Genomic DNA, 20,294 nt, shown 5'->3' with positions numbered 1-20,294 from the left:
TCATAAATTGGCAACCTCATCTGAAATTCCAAAATCATCTCAACCGTTTATCTGAATTCTAGCAAAATCAACGGTCAGATGATGATCAAGAGCGTCTTCCCAAAAAATTCAAATTCTCCTCTTCATCCCGCTCCCATTTTCAGATCTTCCCAAACACAAACGGCTAATCTCTTTCTCTCTCTAACTTTCTCTCTCTAAAAATCGACCCCTTTGAAAATGTCGAATCGCCATGAGAAGGAGAAAAGTGTAAACGTTCAAGTTCTGCTTCGTTGCAGGTACTAATTATTATCATTTCGTTTGTAATTTTCGTTAATTACTCATAAATGCTTTATATTGATCATTTAAGACCCGATTGCTAATTGGTTTAAGTCGAAAATGGATTAATTTTGTTGATTTGATGTATTATAGGCCGTTTAGTGAGGATGAAGTGCGGAATAATGCTCCGCAAGTGGTGACTTGCAATGAGTACCAAAAAGAGGTAGCTGTTTCACAGAACATTGCTGGGAAGCACATAGATAGGGTTTTTACATTTGATAAGGTAATTACTGTTTGATTACAAAATGGTTTCATTTTTTGTTTGAAATCTAGTTAGTATACTGGAATCAATTTTGTTGTTCATTTTGGTTTTGCTTTTGCATTGATTTTGAATTGGTACTTGGAATTTGAAGGTCTTCCCTTTTACCCCTATTTGAACTAATGGTATTGGCTTTTTCGCTTTTGTGTTTGAACAAAAACCTGAAAGAAGAAACCTTTGCCATAGACATTCTAAGTGTGATTATAGAACCTAAAATCTACTTTCCTTTGCTCTATTTAGGTTAGAAAATAAATATTGCTCTTGTATTTGAACATAGACCTGGAAGAAGAAAGCAATTTTTACACGAGAAGGGCTTTCCATGTTTCCATGAAAGAAGAAATACTGCTCCATTTCGGTAAAAACTTACTCTCATAGGGTGCTTACACCAAATCAATAGATGCATGGCATGTGTTTGAATATATACGACTATCACTTAACCATGGTTAATTAATTTATAATTGCTTCATTAAAGCACTTAACCATGGTAAGTTCCATTGGTTTGGTCTAAACACCTGGTGGGAGTAAGTATTTACCCTTCATTCCTAATGTTCCTTTTTTGGTTGAAGAAGTGATGAAAAAGATTAAAGGGCTTGAGTACAACTAGACGGTAAAAGAAATAGATGCCTTGATCCCTAGAGATTATCTGTGATTGTTTATCCTATCTTTATGTCTGCTCTCTCAAATTATAACCAGAAACCAGAGAATATTAGGAGATAACTGTGTTCAGCAACATGTCAGTCAGATCATTTAATTCATTTATTCTCTGAGCTGATGCATTTCTTTTTAGATTCTTCTTCCAGGTTTTCTTATTTACTTCATTGAGCATACCAATTAGTTGTCATTGAGTCCCAAGTTGATTTGGTTAAAGTAAATTGAGGGCTGAGATTCCTCCAGTGGGGAGATAAGCAATTGCTGGACTGTAACTCTGCTCCTGCAACGTTTCTCACTTGTAGCTCTTTTGTCATGCCAATGCCAGTCTTTGACATCACCATCCACATTATAGATTGATCTTATGCACCTTTCTAAATTAAGAAAAGAACTACTGCCTGTCCTCTCAAATCGATCATCTATTTCTTAATCAGACTGACCATGGACTACAATAACTATTGGTGAGATATCAACTTAACCAGAGTTCCTCACTCCCATATATTGTGGGTCACTTCTTATGTTAAAGAAAGGGAATACTACTGATATCTCATTGTTTTAATAGCATCCTTAATTCAGAGTGGATTTCTGGTTTTACTGCTTGTCTGAAATATTAGTGATTTTTGTTCTTGTTTACAACAGAAAAATAATATGATCCGACTTGTTTTATGTTCAGTGGTAGAGAATTCCCCTACCCCCATCCTTGGGGTGAGTTACCATTATCATTATTAAGTTGTATATCGCTCTTAGTGCTAAAATATGGAAATGCCCACCTAAGATACCCTTTAACAAAAAGCATTATCATGTGAAATTTCTGACCTAAACTGATGTAAGCACTTTTGCCATGAGATGTTCAATGCCAATATTTTGCTATAATTTGTCTTATGTTTTAAGTTATGGTCTTTTCATGCTCCTATCATGTTATGTTCTGTTCAGGTTTTTGGCCCATCTGCTCAGCAAAGGGATCTTTATGATCAGGCAATTATCCCCATTGTGAATGAAGTTTTAGAGGGATTTAACTGTACTATTTTTGCTTATGGTCAAACTGGTACAGGTAAAACATACACCATGGAAGGTGAATGTAAGAGGTCTAAGGTACTAGCTGACAGGCCTTGTGCCTCAATCCCACTGTAGAAGCTTATGTAACGATATTTGTTTCTAACCTGTGATTGCCTGATGTAACAGAGTGGGCATAACAGTGAGCTTCCTCCAGGAGCAGGAGTTATACCTCGAGCAGTCAAGCAAATTTTTGATATGCTGGAGAGTCAAAATGCAGAATATAGTGTGAAAGTAACTTTCTTGGAGTTGTACAATGAAGAGATCACTGACTTGTTAGCCCCTGATGATTTATCAAAAGTTTCTGTAGAAGATAGGCAAAAGAAACAATTGCCACTTATGGAAGATGGAAAAGGTGGAGTATTAGTGAGAGGACTTGAAGAAGAAATTGTTACAAGTGCTAGTGAGATATTCACTTTGCTTGAAAGGGGATCAGCAAAACGTCGGACTGCAGAAACCTTGCTGAATAAGCAATCAAGGTACTGATTTTTGTTTCTTTGTAGAATCCATCATTATTATTATGTTGCATTCAATATGTTAGAAGCAATGCTCTTTCTTTTTTCAGTCGTTCACATTCTCTTTTCTCCATAACAATACACATCAAGGAAGCAAACACTGAAGGAGAAGAACTCATAAAATGTGGCAAGCTAAATTTAGTCGATTTGGCTGGTTCAGAAAATATTTCACGTTCTGGGGCTAGGGAGGTAATGTGTTTACTTATCTTGTACAAACTCTTTGCGAAGGTTGTTTCTTGATCTTGTTTGGTCAACCACACACAAATCATCTGTTCCTTCTCTCTTTATAGTGTAGGCACTGCTGTCTAAGTAGTTTTTCCTCTTATTTTTCCATTTAGTTGTACTTCAACTTCTTTAATCTGTGCCCTTATCCTCTGTCTCTTGTACCATTTGTCAGGGGCGTGCAAGGGAAGCTGGAGAAATAAACAAAAGTCTACTTACACTAGGGAGAGTAATTAGTGCTCTAGTTGAGCATCTTGGGCATGTCCCTTACAGGTAGTTACTAGCTGCGATCATTTTTTCATTTGTTTTTAGCTTTGTGTGTTTCTAAGCCATTTCTTATGATGCTTACTATGAAATTTAGGGATAGCAAACTCACACGTTTGCTCCGTGATTCATTGGGAGGAAGAACAAAAACATGTATTATTGCCACAGTGTCACCTGCTGTTCACTGTCTGGAGGAGACCTTGAGTACGCTGGATTATGCCCACAGGGCAAAGAATATTAAGAATAAGCCTGAGGTAAAATGTAGAATGCATGAATAAGCTAACAGTTTCTTACGTGAATCATCTCACGGTTCTCCACTCTTAATTATCTAAAAACAAGTCAATAATTCTTTGATTGCTGGTGCTGTTTGACATTCAAATGCAATATCAGTGTCCATCTACTGTTCACATGAATGATTTATTATGTATGTTGAATCTCCATGAGTATCTTCTGGATGTATATCACGTCATAGTGATTCATATTCTTGTTGCATTCCACTTGCCAGATGATTTTTGTGTCATCTTATCAATCAATGTTTCTTCTGTCATCTCCAGCTGAACATTCCTCATTTTCTGGTTTAGTACAACAGCTTTAGGCAAGTATTCGCCTTACTTTACCATATTTGTTTCGGAGTAGTTTTCAGATGAAATTCCTTTTTCGGAATGGAGCTGTTTTTCCTGAGTTGATTAAATTTTTTTGACCATGCCATTCTTCCTCTAACGAATAGAGATATCATTGTTGTTTGGGTTGAAACACAACCACTACATGACCTATACTTCAAGATGTTTCACATTCACTAGTATGTAACTACATAATGGATATGGATTATCAGGTTTTGACTTTTGCATAAAGATTTCAGAGCTAATATGTAAAAATTGGCTACTTTTCTGATGTTCCCAAAGTACTTTGGTTAATTGAAGCAAATCGGTCAGTTTGCTTGAGTAATCAAAGTTTCAACATTTATCTGCTTAATCTCTAGCAGCTGACTGCTTTATCTCTTTCAGCCTCACCTTATCTGGTACTAATTTCCATATAACCTCATAGTGTTAATTAAATTTGAACCATGGAACTAAATTATTTTGGTCGTCTGTTGTCTCTGTATCTTATTTCTTCGTTAAATCTGTAGGTGAATCAAAAAATGATGAAATCCACCCTCATCAAGGATCTGTATGGTGAAATTGACAGGCTTAAAGCAGGCGAGTACCTTTTTGTTCTAGCCAATTGTGGTGTGAAACACCCTCATCAGTTATCATTCTTCTTTTTGTAGAAACTGTTTAACATTATTGTTCATTTTTTTTGTTCCTATTGTTCTTCCAGAGGTGTATGCTACACGTGAAAAGAATGGTGTGTACATACCAAAAGATCGATATTATCAGGAGGAGAATGAGAGAAAGGTAACACATCTTTGTTTTTGCCCACAATGTCTTGTTTACTGTCTATGAATGATAAAGGTTGTGCATCTTAGTTTTTGCCTATATTTCGTCTTGTTTGCTGTCTCTTAGTGATTCTATTTATTGTTATAGTGTGTAATATATCTAAATTCACTGTATGTTAGCCTTATTGAGTAGTGGATTATATAGCTTCAATCAGTTTTTTGTATGAGTTCCTGGTATTGAATTATCGTCTCACAGTCTCACTATACATTTGAAAGCAATTCTTACCTTTTCTATGTTTAGGCTATGACAGATCAAATTGAACTAATGGGAGTGACCTTAGAAAACCAGCTGAAGGTCTGCTTTCTGAAACTCTTGTTGTTGACAAGTGTCTTATGTATTCCACTGTAGTGTGAATGATTTCGATTTTTGGTTTGTGAAAATCAGCAACTTGAGGAGTTGCAAAGTAGATATGATCACCAGGTTCATCAGTGCTCAGATTTGGCATGTAAACTTGATGCCACACAGGTGAGTTTCTAGCCTTCTGTTCTAATATCATTTTTTAAAATCCTGTTCAAAAGCTCTTACTATTGATGCTTCTTGCAGAAACACTTGAACCAAACTACCTCCTTCTTGTCTAATGCTGAGGAAGAATTAAGACAAAGCAAGTACACCCTCAAGGAGCGGGATTTTATCATCTGCGAACAGAAAAAAGCTGGTAAAGTGGTCTGACCTTTGGTTTTGAATGTCACATAGACTTTGGTCTTTAATTTATGTTGATATTTACAGAAAATGCCCTTGCTCAGCAAGCATGTAGTTTACGGGCTCAGTTGGAGAAATCACTTAAAGACAACACTTCACTATTTCTGAAAATTGGTAAGGCATCTGATAGCAATCTGCAGAAATGATTTGTTGGGATCAGTTATTCTTTTCTTCTAATATTGTTTTTTGCAGACAGAGAAGACAAGCTGAGTGCCGATAATAGGTCGGTGGTGAACAACTTTCAAACTGACCTTGCAAAGCAACTTGGTTTCCTTTCCAACTCGGTGGCAACATCAGTGTGTCGACAAAATGAACACCTCCAGTGTGTTGAGAAATTCTGTCACGACTTTCTTGAATCTCATGATAAGGTGATAACCAGTGGCAGACATTCCTTCTTTTATTTCCTTAATTATAAAATTTGTAGTTATTTGGTTTGTTTTACTTCTGATACTGGGCTTCGCATTTTTAATTTCATATTAGCTGAAAATCCAATTTTTCTGAACTGTTTGTGAGATAAAAAAAATTCTTGTAGGCTGTTGTAGATTTGAAGAGGAAAACTAGAGCTTCAAGGGCCCTGTATGTATCTCATTTAGAGGCCATGCAAAATGTGGTAAAACTGCATAAAGCTAGTTCTACTGCTGCTCTGGAGGAGATTTCTGCTTTGGCTTCTTCTAATTCAATTTCCATTAAAGAAGTATGGATTTGTTCCTTCTCTGTATGTGTTTCAGTCCGTGTATGTTATAATGATCAATGCAGTTGCAGGATTGAACACTTCACTTTTCCCTTCCGTGATGCAGTTTTTAGATGCGGAATATGTGGAAGCAAATTCCCTATTTGAAGAACTCCAGAGCACTCTCTCAACTCACCAAGGAGAAATGGCACTTTTTGCTGGCGAACTTCGTCAGGTTTCATTTTTTACTTTATCTCTAGGAGTAGTCTGCCTTTTATCTATTCTTTTAAGGTTTCTTTCATGTTTTTTATTCTTAGATTTCTCATTGTGCAGAAATTTCACGATAGTACAGAGCATTTGGCAAATATCTCCGAGATCATTCAAGGATTTTTTGATAAGTTTGTGGAAGAATCAAAAAAACTTGAAAGACATGTGTCGACAGTTGATGAGATCCAGACAAAGTGTATTGCTGAATTTGAGGCGGCATATGAGGTATACATTTGAAAATTCTGCCTGTATAGATATTAGTTGTCCTTACTGTGACTGATGTTTGAGTTTGTTTCAGGAACAATCAAGAGCAGAAGCAGAGAAGCTTATTGCTGATATGACTACCATGGTCTCCAATCACCTGCATCGACAAAAAGAGCTGGTTCGTCTTTTTTAATCTTGTAATCATTAATGGTATATCTTCCTTTCGGTTCCTTATACTGTAGTTGACAGGTGGGTACACGCTTAGTTGATCTTAGAGAAACTGTTACTGGAAATAAGACATTCTTGGATGGACATGTATCCTCTATGGAGGGTATTACAACAGTTGCAAAAAGAAAATGGCAGGATTATTCTACGCAAGCAGGCAGTAGCACGAAAGAAAATGCTGATTTCTCAGCTGCTAAACATTGTCGGATGGAATTACTTATGCAGAAGTGGTAAGAATCCGACTTTGTTGTTGTTTCGAGTTTCAGCCTTTTATTTCATTTAAATAAGCATCTGATCTCTATCGAATTTCTGTTCCCTAATATTGTCAGTTCATTGTTTTTGATTGGATCTCTATCATTTTGTTTTCTTTCTATTATTTTACCTTCACTTTTATTTCTGTATTTCTGTTCCAATTCTTTTTTGTTTTTCATATCCAGTGTAAGCACTACTGAAACAGCTCATAAGCAGTGGCAAAGTACAAATGAATCAGTTAATGACATGGGTAGTCAACATGTCTTGACAATGCATTCAGTTGTCAGGTTAGTTTTTAATATTCTTTGGTACCTGATTTCATGATGCTGAATGTATTTATAAAATATAGACTTTAGCTGTTTCTTTGCGGAGAAACTTGAGGATTACATTGAATTTCCTTATTGGATTCCTTTATTTTTCTTTTGCTGGTGACAGGAATATGTGTGACAGTAATGAGCAACATGTAACTGAATTTGACTCTACAAAGGATGCTGCTGACGAAGTCGTAACAAGGAATAGTGAATATGCCGTTCAATCTTTTGACAGTAAGTTTCCTATGTTTCATGTTCTCTCTCTGTCTCTTTTAAGTTTTATTTTCGTCTTTTTTTATTAGATTTGTCTACTAGTAATCTTTCTCTTGTCTTACCCAATGTGTTCTAAATATAATAGAGTTTGTGCATTTACTGAAGAAGCATTTTACAATACTAGCTACATCTGCTGGTTGCATAACTTTTCTTCTGGTTTAAATTCTAACCCAGGCTTGTCGGAGAAAGAGAGAGCATCTATATTTGGCATTTTGGATACTGCCAACACTCATTCAGAAACCATTGGAGTACTTGAGCACGATCACGCTAGTCAGTGTACTTCTATAGAACAGAAGGCCCTTGAAACTTTTCAGCAGAGATATATGGTATGTTGTTTATCATAATCCATTATAACTTTGAGTAGCTACCATGAGCATGGTGGTTTTTCTTCACCTGTCAGTGTTTTTTCCTCCTGCAACAGAAAAGAAAAATGCTGCCATTTGCATCTTATATTACCTTTTAATTTACAAAATAAAATTCTGTATCATGCCTTTTCATGAGATGTCTTTTCCTTAATGACTCACAGGATTATGAGCCAACTGGATCAACACCAGTCAGGTCTGAGCCAGATGTTCCAAGCAAGGGGATTATTGAATCTTTGCGCACCATGCCAGTGGAATCCCTTCTAGAGGAATTTCGGGAGAATAACTCTTTCGAGTCATTTCAAGTAAAGGAAGTAAAGCCATCACTAGTCCCACGATCTCCTCTATCGCAAATTAACCATTAGCAGATTGGTTTCTTTCTTGTGTATCATCCTCTGATCTGTATCTGTAATTTTTGTGTGTACTTGTACCACACTCAGGAAAAATACGTCTAATACTGTAACATTAACATGTTGCTAGCTAATTCTGTCAAAAAGATAAATCCCGCCTTGGGATTTAGAAATGGTTGTAAATGAGGAAAAGCTTGATCATTGGTTTCCAGAATTTGATTTAGTGAGAGAGGAATCCCTTTATTTATTGTGACAATGGCTCGTTGCTACTCAGTAAGAGTGACAATTCCATTTTGTAACAGTTCTGTAATAACATTCAGAGCTTCAATACTATGTCAATATATATGTTGTAGTAACTTTCATTTATTCAATTTTAGCTGTGTAAATACTTTCTAAAGCATCTTTTTAATCTTTCACAGAGAAATTGTGCAGATTCCTTTGCCTTACGGCAATATTTGCATTATGTTTCTTGACATGGCAAAACTTGGAAATTTGTTTTTCAGATTGTTTTTACCTTAAGAAAATGGCAGGACTATGTAATGCTCTCTCAACTCATTATGGAGACCTTTATAAAGTTTTTTAAAGAAAACATTTCCGAGTGTCCCAAGGTGCCAAATCTACGGGATTAACACATGAAAAGCCAAAAAAGTTGGATAATTTTTAAAATTTGGCTTGTAAATACAAAAATATGACTTAGTAATAGTGGGACTATACGTAATGCTCCCTAACTCATTATGGAGGTATTCATAAATTTTTTTCTGAAATTTTTTTGGAGTGCCTCAAGACGCCAAACTCATGGGCTAATACAAACGAAAAACAAAGAAAATCGCATAATTTCTAAAAATTGGCCCATAAATGCGAAAATATGCCTTAAAAAGATGGGACTATACGTAATGCTCCCACAACTCATTAAAGAGGTCCTCACAAAAATTTTTAGAAAAAATATCAAGGTGCTCAAGGCGCCAAATCCAATGGGCTAATACAGGCGATCAACCAAGAAAGTCGCGTAATTCCTAAAAGTTGACTCGTAAACGCGAAAATATGCTTGAAAAATCGGTGGAACTATACACAATGGTTCCCCAACTCATTATGGAGGTCCTCATAAAGTTTTTTCATAAAAAAAAATTGAGTGCTCCGAGGCGCCATATCCATGGGCTAATACACACGAAAATCCAAGAAAGTTGTCTAATTCCTAATAGTTAGCTCATAAATGTGAAAATATGCCTAAAAAAAATCCGAGTAAAGTTTTTTAAGAATCTTTTTTTGGGTGTTCGAGACGACAGATCCATGACACAAGAAAAACCAAGAAAGTCACGTAATTCCTAAAAGTTGGCTCCTAAATGAGAAAATATGTTTGAAAAAAACAGTAGAACTATACGTAATGCTTTCCCAACTCATTACAGATGTCCTCTTAAATTTTATTTCAGAAAATTTTATTGGATACTCCGAGGCGCCAGATACTTTAGCTAGTACACAAAAAAAATCAAGAAAGTCTCATAATTTCTAAAAGTTGAATCGTAAATGTGAAAATATACCTGAAAAAAATGGTGGGAATATACATAATGCTTCCCCAATTCATTACAAGGGTCCTCATAAAGTTTTTTCAGAATTGTTTTGGGTGCTTCGAGGCGCCAAATGCATGGGCACACACAAAAAATTGAGAAATTTGGGTAATATCTAAAAAAAGGCATGTAAATGCGGAAATAGTCATTTGAGAATGGTGTGAGTATACGTGGTGTTTCCCCAACTCATTACGGAGGTCCTCATAAAGTTTTTCAGAATTTTTTTTTGGGTGCTCAAGGTGCTAGATCAAAGGGCTAATATACACGAAAAATCTAGGAATTTAGGTATTTTCTAAAAATGGACATGTAAATGCGAAAATAAGCATTGAAAAAAAGTGTGAATATACGTGGTGATTCCCCAACTCATTACGGACGTCCTCAAAAGTTTTCTCAGAAAAAAATTTCATGTGCTTCGAGGTGCTAGATCCATGGGCTAATACACACGAAAAATCGAGAAATTTGGGTAATTCCTAAAAAAGGGTCTGTAAATGCGGAAATAAGTGTTAAAAAATGGTGTGAGTATACGTGGTGGTTCCCCAACTAATTACAGAGGTCCTCATAAAGTTTTTTCAGAAAAATTATTTGGGTGCTCCGAGGCGTCAAATTCATGGGTTAATACACACAAAAAATCGAGAAATTTGGGTAATTCCTAAAAAGGGCATGTAAATGTAGAAATAGGCGTTAAAAATTGTGTGAGTATACGTGTTGGTTCCCCAACTCATTACCAAGGTCCTCATAAAGTTTTTTTAGATTTTTTAAAGGTGTTTCGAGGCGCGAGATCCATAGGCTAATACACACGAAAAACTGAGAAATTTGGGTAATTCCTAAAAAAGGCTTGTAAATGCGGAACTAGACGTTAAAATGAGGTGAGTATGTGTGGTGGTTCCCCAAATATAACGAAGGTCCAAATAATTTTTATACGGAATTTTTATGGGTGCTCCGAAACGCCAGATCCATGGGCTAATAAACACGAAAAATCGAGGAATTTGGGTAACTCCTAAAAAAGGGCATGTAAATGCGAAAATAGATGTTAAAAAATGGTGTGAGTATACGTGGTGGTTCCCAAACTAATTACGGAGGTCCTCATAAAATTATTTCAGAATTTTTTTTGGGTGCTCAGAGGCTCTAGATCCATGAGCTAATACACACGAAAAATCGAGGAATTTGAGTAATTCTTTAAAAAGGGTCTGTAAATGCGGAAATAGGCCTTAAAAATTGTGTGAACATATATGATGGTACTCCAACTCATTCCAGAGATACTCATAAAATATTTTTCAGAATTTTTTTTTTGGTGATCCGAGGCACCAAATCCATGAACTAATAAACACAAATTGAGGAATTTGGGTAATTTCTAAAAAAAGGTCTGTAAATGTGGAAATAGGCGTTAAAAATGGTGTGAGCATACGTGGTGGTTCCCCAACTCATTACGGAGGTCCTCATAAAAAATTTTCAAAATTTTTTTTGAGTGCTACGAGGCGTCAGATCAATGGACTAATAGACACGAAAAATTGAGTAATTTGAGTAATTCCTAAAAAAGGTCTGTAAATGCGAAAATTGACTTTAAAAATGGTGTGAGTATACATATTTGTTCCTAACTCATTATAAAGGTCCTTATCAAATTTTTTCAGAAAAAAATTTGGGTGCTCCGAGGCGCTAGATCCATGGCTAATATATACAAAAAATCGAGAAATTTGGGTAATTACTAAAAAAGGTCTGTAAATGCAAAAATAGGCGTTAAAAAAAATGGTCTGAGTATGCGTAGTGGTTCCCAACTCTTTACAGAGGTCCTCATAAAGTTTTTTCAAAAATTTTTCTTGGGTGCTTCGAGATGCCAGACCAATGGGCTAATTACACACGAAAAATTGAGAAATTTGGGTAATTTCTAAAAAGTGATTGTAAATGCGGAAATAGACGTTTAAAAATGGAGTGAGTATACGTTGTGGTTCCCTAACTAATTACAGAGATTCTCATAAAGTTTTTTCAGAATTTTTTTTGGGTGCTAGATCAATGGGCTTATAGACACGAAAAATTGAGAAATTTGGATAATTCTAAAAAAGGTCTGTAACTGCAAAAATAAGCTTTAAAAATGGTGTGAGTATATGTAGTGGTTCCCAACTCATTATGAAGGTCTTCATAAAGTTTTTTACGAAAAAAATTTGGGTGTTTCGAGGCGCCAGATCCATGGGTAATTATTATAAAAAAGGCTTGTAAATACAGAAATAAGCGTTAAAAAATTGGTGTGAATATACATGGTGGTTCCCCAACTCATTACGAAGGTCCTCATAATGTTTTTTCATAAAAACATTTTGGGTGCTCCTAAGCGCCAGATCCATGGGCTAATACACACAAAAAATCAAGAAATTTGGGTAATTCTTAAAAAAAGGCCTATTAATACAGAAATAGACCTTAAAAATGGTGTGAATATACGTAGTGGTTTCCCAACTCATAAGGAAGGTCCTCATAGAGTATTTTTTTAAAAAATGGGTTCTCCGAGGCGCCAGATCAATGGGCTAATACACACGAAAAATTAAAAAAATTGGTAATTTTGATAAAAGGGAATTTAAATGAAGAAACTGACGTTTAAAAATTGTGTGTCTAAAGGTGGTGGTTCCCAACTCATTACGGAGGTTTTCGGAATTTTTTTTAGGTGCTCCTAGGCGCCAGATCCATGGGCTAATACACACGAAAAATTATGAAATTTGGGTAATTCCTAAAAAAGGTCTGTAAATGCAGAATTAGACGTTAAAAAAATGGTTTGAGTATACGTTGTGGTTCCCCAACTCATAATGGAGTTCCTAATAAAGTTTTTAGAAAATAATTTTGGGTGCTCCTTGACGTCAGATCATGGGCTAATACACACGAAAAATCAAAAATTTGGGTAATTAAAAAAAAGGTCTATAAATGCAGAAATATGCATTAAAAAAAGTGTGAGTATACATGGTGGTTCCCCAATTCATAACGAAAATCCTCATAAAGTTTTTCAGAAAATGATTTTGGGTGCTTCTAGGCGCCAAATCCATGAGCTATTAACTCATGGAGAAAGTATACGTGGTGGTTCCCAACTTATTATGGAGGTACTCATAAAGTTTTTTAGAAAAAAAATTTGGATGCTTCGAGGCTAGGGCTGGGCAAATTTGGTCGAAATCGAAAAAATCGACCGAACTGATTTTTTTTAAATTTCAATTTCTGTTTTTCGATTAAATCAGTCGATTTCGGTTTTCAATTTTAAAATTTTGGTAATTTGGTCCGGTTTTCGATTTTTTAAGTTTTTTATTTCAGTTAATCGAAAAACCAAATTTATGTAATATATATTTTTAAGAGTTAACTGTTAAGTAACATAACTAAAATCCCAACCCAACTAAGCCCAATAGCCAATTATATCCCTAAATCCTTATCCACCATAAATCCCTAATTCACAATTCACATTTCAGTTTTCACACCAAACTAAGTTCTGCCTTCTACGCGAGTGAAGAGTGAAGAAAAGTCGCAAGTCCGCGACTGCTCGAGGCGGCGAGCTCAGCCATCGACCTAAAGAGTAAGTTTCTTGGCCGCGATTCTCCATTATACTTTATACATATATGTTTCTTCTTTTTCGTAGATGACAAAAATTGGAAGTAAGATAAGTGAAAGTGGGGCTTCAAATGAAACCATACATAATACTTCATCTCCGAATGAAGTTGAAGCTGACATTGAAGTTTCATAGAAAAGAAAAGCCATGGAACCTAGGGCTGTTTGTTGGAAGCATTTTGAGAAATTCATCGATAAAGATAGAACTACAAAAGCAAAATGTAATTATTGTGAAAAAATGTATGTTGATGCTACAAAAGGTAATGGTACTTCGGCTATGAATAACCATATGACTAACAAAATGTTTCCTAACTTTCCCTCTACCGAAGATTATGGTCAGAAACTAATAATTTTTTTACCATCTTTAATGGGAGCAAAGGAAGGGGTGATTAGCACTGAAAAATTTGATCAAGCACAAAGTAGAAGAGTTTAAGCTCAAATGATAATTGTTGACGAGTTGTCATTTAGTATTGTTGAGAAGGAAGGTTTTAGGAATTTCATGAAAGTTACAGTGCCACAATTTCATATTCCTTCTCGTAGAACTTTGACAAGAAGCACGTCTAAAAGTTTGTCTTACAACAGATACTTGGACGTCTATTTAAAGAATTAACTACCTGTGTCTAACAACCCACTTTATAGATAGAAATTGGATTTTGCATAAACGAATTATAAATTTTTGTCCTATTTCAAGTCATAAATGTGATGATATGACAACTTCTATTACTAATTGTTTGCTTGATTGGGGTTTGAATAATGTGTTTACCATAACAGTTGATAATGCTAGTTCCAACAATATTATTGTTAAAGAAATATCTAAGCAACTGACTAATTGGGGAACCAATATAATGGAAGGTTAGCATCTTCATGTGAGGTGTATGACGCATATTCTTAATTTTATTGTGCAAGATAGATTGAAGGAAGTTGGTCAGTCAAGCGAGTGAGACAAGCCGTGAAATACATTAGACAATCTGCTGCAAGAATTAAAAAATTTAAAGAATATTGCGAATCTCAATTGATAACTTGTAAGAAATCATTATGTTTAGATGTTCCTACTAGGTGGAACTCTACATACTTGATGCTTGATACTGCACAACACTTTGAACTTGCATTTGAAAGATATAGTTTTTATGATATTAGGTTTCTTGATTATCTCTGTACCCATGACTATGAAGATGGAACTAAAGCAAGTGTCCTCACTAGTGTTGATTGGGAAAATGTGAGGTCAATGATTAAGTTTCTTGAAACTTTTTATACACTTACTTTGAAGGTCTCTGGTTCAAAGTATGTTACAAATAATGTGCACTTTGTGGAAATTGCTGAGCTTGATCTTATTTTGAAAGAGATAACAGAAAATGAAGATTTTAATTTTTTTTTTAAAAGGCAGAAAGTATGAGAGACAAATTCAAAAAATATTAGGGTGAACCAGATAACATGAACAAAATGATTTTTATATCAACTGTGTTGGATCCTCGAAACAAGCTTGATTATGTTCGTTTTGCAAATGGTGATATGTTTGGAAAAACAATTAGGGAGCCACTTACTGATGCAGTGGATAAATATATGAAAGCTTTGTTTGATCATTATGTTAAGGAATCATCAAAAGTCTTTTTATTTTCATCATCTTCACCTACTTCATCTGGGAACTCATCGAGTATATCTAGTGTGAGTGGAGATGACATCTTTCAAAAAAGAGGATCAATGAGAACAAAACTAGAATTTGTGAGGCATAAAGTAGTTAGTGGAAGTTCAAGTAGTAAATCAGAGTTGGGTAGATATTTTGCTGAAGATGTTGAGCCAGAGACAGGTGATTTTGATATATTAAAGTGGTGGAAATTTAATGAGCCAAGATTTCCTATTCTTTTTGAGATGGCTCGTGATGTATTAGCCATTCATATTTCAAGTGTCCCATTTGAATGCGCATTTAGCACAATAGGTCACATTCTTGATCCTTTTAGGAGTTCATTGACTTCTAAACTAGTGCAAGCTCTTATTTCTCTTCAAGATTGGTATAGAAGTGAACCAATTCCAATTAATGTTGAGAAAGATCTAGAGTATCTTGAGCTACTTGGACTTGGTAGAAATTTAATATTTTGCGTTCATTATATCAAAAATAATTTCTTATTTATGTTGCTTATATCTAACAAGTTCTTTCATGTTTTTGTAGATATGGCTCATAGTGGAATTGAATCTAGTATTGTGGATGTGTAGTTATAACTATCAAGCAATAAGTAAAAATTTAATCTAAAATCTTTTTCTATTAGCATTCAACACTTGTTTTTCTCTTCTTCTTCTTTTTCGTTGAGTTGAGTTTACTTTCTATCATATATCTAAAGAGTTCCATTTTCTCTCAGGCATATTTATAGTTTGGATGTTATTATGGTGAACTGATCGAGTTGGACTGCAATGAAATGCACACAAGTAATGCCAATTTTCTTCTGATAGAGTTGGATTGCAGTGTTGTTGCCGATTCTTATTTTGTCTTGTTGGTTCTTGTTTTGACTACTAATTATTATTTTGTATTGCTAGACTGCTGGTTCTTGTTTTGTACTGTTATTGATGTCTAATACTCTTGGTTTCTTAGCTTTTTGTTGCAATCTTGAACTTGAAGTGCCACTTTGTAATTTTGCTTTTGAATAGTAAATTAGTGATTAGTGTTTCATCATTCATGTATATGTTAATGTCTTGATGATATTCAATTATATTCTTTCCAGTTTCCACAAGCAGTAAGCACTAGTGCAACGTGCACTTTGTTTTTGCACTTAGTATGTGTGCAAGATAGTCACTTATTAAGTGCACATCAATAATTGATTGATTGACCATACAAAGTGCACATAATATGTAAGTAGCGTAGGTAGTACCTAGTAGGTAGTGTACACTTACCTAGTAGCTAGGAAAAACATTATCTGCATATTAGTAATGTACACTTACTTTGATTAAGGATAGCGTAGGTAGTACAGTAGTAGACACTAATATGTAGTATGTATGTGTTAGTGTGTTACTGATCATTGTTTCATGTATGTGTTGATGATATTCGAATCTAAAAAATTAACCGAACTAAACCGAATTGAAATTGTAAAAACCGAACTGAACCGAATTTATTTTAGTTTAATTTCAGTTTGTATTTTTTTCAAACCGAAATCTGAAAAATTGAACTGAATTTCGTAAATCGAACTGAACAAACCAAATGCCCAGCCCTATTCGAGGCACCAGATCCATGGATTAATACATACGAAAAATTGAGGATTTGGGTAATTCTTATAAAAATGCTTGTAAATGCGGAAATAAGCTTTAAAAATGGTGTGAATATACGTGGTGGTTCTCCAACTCACTACGGAGGTCATCATAATGTTTTTTCAAAAAATATTTTTGGGTGCTCTGAGGCTTAGATCCATGGGCTAATACACACGAAAGGTCGTGAAATTTGGGTTATTCCTAAAAATGGCCTGCAAATGCAGAAACAATCGTTAAAAATGGTGTGAGTATACGTGTCATTACAGAGGTTTTCATAAAGTTTTTTTAGAAAACAAATTTGGATGTTTCGAGGCGCCAGATCCATGGGCTAAAATATTTTTTTTGGGTGCTCGGGGGGACAAATCCATGGGCTAATACACTCAAAAGACCAAGAAAATCGCGTAGTTCCTAAAAATTAGCTCGTAAATGCAAAAATATGCTTGAGAATGATGGGACTATACATAATGCTACCCCAACTCATTACGGGGGTTCTCTTAAAGTTTTTTTTTAAAAATATTTTGGATGCTCTGATGCGCCAGATCCATGAGCTAATATACACGAAAACCAAGAAAATCACGTAATTCCTAAAAGTTGGCTATTAAAATCGAAAATATGCTTGAAAAAATGGTGGGACAGTACATAATGCTTCCTCAACTCATTATGGAGGACCTCATAAAGTGTTTTAAAAAAAATTTGGGTGCTCCAAGACACCATATTCATGGGTAAAAACATACGAAAAATAAAGAAAATCGTGTAATTCCTATAAGTTGGCTCGTAAATGAGAAAATACGAATGAAAAACGGTGGGACTGTAAGTATTAGTTCTTCAACTCATTACGAATGTAGACATAAATTTTTTTTGAGTGCTCCGATGTGTTAGATTCATGGGCTAATACATACGAAAATTAAAGAAAGTTCCGTAAATCCTAAAATTTGGTTCATATATGCAAAAATATGTTTGAAAAATGGTGGGATTGTACGTAATTCTTCCTCAGCTCATTACAGAGGTCCTCATGAAGTTTTTTTAGAAAAAAAAAATTGTGCTTCCAGGTGCTGATCCATTGGCTAATATATACCAAAATTAAAAAAATTGCGTAATTCCTAATGGTTTGATCGTAAATGCGAAAATACTCCTGAAATATATGGTGGGACTATACTTATGGTTCCCCAACTCATTACATAAGTCCTCATAATTTTTTTTCGCTTTGAGGTGCCAGATCAATGAGATAATACACACGAATAACAAAACAGTTGCGTAATTCCTAAAAGTTGGCTCGTAAATGCGAAAATATGCTTGAAAATAGTGGGACTACACACAATGCTTCCCCAACTCGTTACGGAGATCCTCATAAAGTTTTTCAAAAAAATAATTGGGTGTTGAGGCGCCATATCCACGGGCTATTACACATGAAAAAATAAGAAAGTCGCGTAATTCTAAAACTTAGCTCGTAAATGCGAAAATATGCCTTAAAATGGTATGCCTATACATAATGCTTCCCCAAATCATTATGAAGGTCCTTATAAAGTTTTTTCATTAAATTTTTTTTGAATGGTTTAAGGCGCCAGATTTATGGATTAATAAGGTATATACAAAGTTAATGCATGCATTATTATTGCTAATACACTCTATCATCAGACTTTTTTGACTATATGACTGTTGAATTACTACTATTACTAACAAGGGGAAGAGGAATCCGCTTTCTCTTGCCAAAAAAAAACGTGATAATATGCTACCTGTTAACTTAAATCATAATTTTCAATCTCTATACCTTCTTATTATTTATGATCATGTGGTCCATAATTTGAATCTATCAAAAACGTCTAAAAAAATAGTTAGAATTTTAAAATCTATGTTGATTGTATTTGTTAGAATCGTGGGAAGTTTAATATGTAACTGTGATGTGATGTGCTGTGCACTTCATGTGCTTATTCAGCATCTATTCATCTTTTCTTTTTAAAGTAATTTCCTATTTTGAGGCTTATTAGCTGATCTAATCAAATCATATATACAGATTCTTCAAGATGTTATTTGTCTAGAAAATGCATAATAATGTCATTATTTATTTGGGTAGTTTAGAGTTCCCAAGTAAATTTCTAAATCTCAAATTTATGAGCAGATTTTATTTAGATATTTAAATTATGATTTATTTTAATTAAATATTTGAACACATAGTACAGTAGAACTATTAGACATTTAAGTCGAAATTTTGAAAAAAACTTTTGCACATTTTCTCAATGGTCTATTATGTAGACAGGGCCTGCTCTTTGCTTTGGAAAATAAGATTTTTTATCAAGAATAAATTATGTGTTTAAAAAATTTATAGAAAAAAATGATTATTTATTATAAAAAGTATATTTTAAAAAATATATTATTTTACTCACTTTAGCATTTTTTGTACTTTATTAAAAATAACAATTAATAGTGAAAAGTGTTGAACGAAATGAATTACAATTTTTTTTATTTCTTTTTAAATTTTAGTTTCAAGCATAACTACAAGCATATTAAAATGGGGTATACCAAGTCATCAATTTTTTGAGTCAAGTTCTATGGTTCTAACTCTTATCTTTATTTAATATTTGTCAACTTATTACTTATAGAATTATGTTAAAAATTCATATAATAATTCCCTCACTGAAAGGATGTTTTTCAATGTTGAGTTGATAAAATCTTACCTAAAACTAATAACTGAAAAAATAATATTAAATACTAATAATTTTCATCTAAATTGTGTAGGAAAAATATTTTTTGATTAATACATATATAAAGTTTGTTTATATTTTAGGCCTTGAATTGAAATTTTGCTTTAGGCCCCCAATAACGTTGAGCCGCTCCGTGGATAAATAATCTTCTTTTTATCCTCAAATCTCAATTATGGGTTTCTAACGAAAGTTATATGTAAAATAATAGAATGACACATTTATCCTTCTTTCTAAGATTGTTTTTGAAGGAAGATAAAATTAAAATTAGAATAAAATTTGAAGTTTTTACAGATATGTCTTAATGTTAATATATATCTTTCTAATTGAACAATTGTTTTGTTGAAAGAGAACCACGTAGCTGCATGACGATCACAAATATTCAAATTTAAGTGGTTGGACACCCCATAACTCCCAACATTAAATAAAAATAATTGAGGCAGCCATTGTAGGTAGAACAAATTAACCAACATGAATGGTAGTGTGTGGGACTGTTTCATCCTTAATTAGATATTACGGGTTTAAGCTTTGGGTGTGAGGGAAAATTTTATCGGGAGTGTCATTTATAAATGGGCCGTACAATGCGGGATCCAGATTTATTTGAAATTTCGATGAGGACTTCAAACACCGAATGAAAAAAAAATAGAAGAAACTAGACTTAAATTTAATCAAAAATAAAAAATAATAATAGAGGCCAGTAATTAATTTCTGACCAGATCATCCTCAATAATGGACAAATGAATGCAAGAAATTGTAGTACAGCTACAAGTCTACAACGTGCATTGTTTATTTATATGTGTGATGCGATTATATAAATATTTTTTTTGAAATTATTAAATAGAGTTATTTATTAAAAAAAATTAAGCGATTTTGTTATATAATTATTTTTTACACGATCAATGTACAAAAATTG

At 34.1% G+C, this 20,294-nt stretch overlaps 3 protein-coding genes across 3 annotated transcripts in view; 2 read left to right on the top strand and 1 right to left on the bottom strand.

Moving 5' to 3' along the window:
- LOC125807075 (cell division protein FtsZ homolog 2-1, chloroplastic) overlaps positions 1-20,294 on the bottom strand; it is a 217,496-nt gene that overhangs the window by 140,558 nt on the left and 56,644 nt on the right. The window lies entirely within an intron of this gene.
- Positions 154-8,637, top strand: LOC125807051 (kinesin-like protein KIN-5C). The gene is made up of 23 exons (XM_049486807.1): positions 154-275; positions 409-538; positions 2,156-2,314; positions 2,405-2,754; positions 2,841-2,979; positions 3,188-3,285; positions 3,374-3,530; positions 4,403-4,472; positions 4,594-4,670; positions 4,953-5,006; positions 5,097-5,177; positions 5,256-5,367; positions 5,439-5,525; positions 5,604-5,779; positions 5,944-6,105; positions 6,209-6,316; positions 6,415-6,573; positions 6,647-6,730; positions 6,802-7,007; positions 7,215-7,316; positions 7,465-7,574; positions 7,788-7,939; positions 8,140-8,637. The coding sequence occupies exons 1-23, from the start codon at positions 217-219 to the stop codon at positions 8,338-8,340; spliced, it is 3,033 nt and encodes a 1,010-aa protein (XP_049342764.1). The 5' UTR covers positions 154-216; the 3' UTR covers positions 8,341-8,637.
- Positions 9,522-20,294, top strand: part of LOC125807089 (4-hydroxy-tetrahydrodipicolinate synthase, chloroplastic) — a 178,691-nt gene continuing 167,918 nt past the window's right edge. The window contains exon 1 of the mRNA XM_049486858.1: positions 9,522-9,525. The gene's annotated coding sequence lies outside the window, so the exon portion shown is untranslated. The remainder of the gene's footprint in view (positions 9,526-20,294) is intronic.

Source organism: Solanum verrucosum, unplaced genomic scaffold (genome assembly GCF_900185275.1).
Source record: "Solanum verrucosum unplaced genomic scaffold, falcon-dt-bn FXZP01000196.1, whole genome shotgun sequence".
Lineage (NCBI taxonomy): Eukaryota > Viridiplantae > Streptophyta > Magnoliopsida > Solanales > Solanaceae > Solanum > Solanum verrucosum.
This window is presented reverse-complemented; position numbering and strand designations above follow the sequence as displayed.

What these genes read in the sequence shown, in the direction of transcription:
- LOC125807051 (XM_049486807.1), top strand. Translation starts at nt 217, where the DNA reads ATGTCGAATCGCCATGAGAAGGAGAAAAGTGTAAACGTTCAAGTTCTG. An exon ending in ATTCAATTTCCATTAAAGAA is followed by an intron (nt 6,106 to 6,208) that starts GTATGGATTTGT and finishes TCCGTGATGCAG; the next exon opens with TTTTTAGATGCGGAATATGT. An exon ending in AATTTGAGGCGGCATATGAG is followed by an intron (nt 6,574 to 6,646) that starts GTATACATTTGA and finishes AGTTTGTTTCAG; the next exon opens with GAACAATCAAGAGCAGAAGC.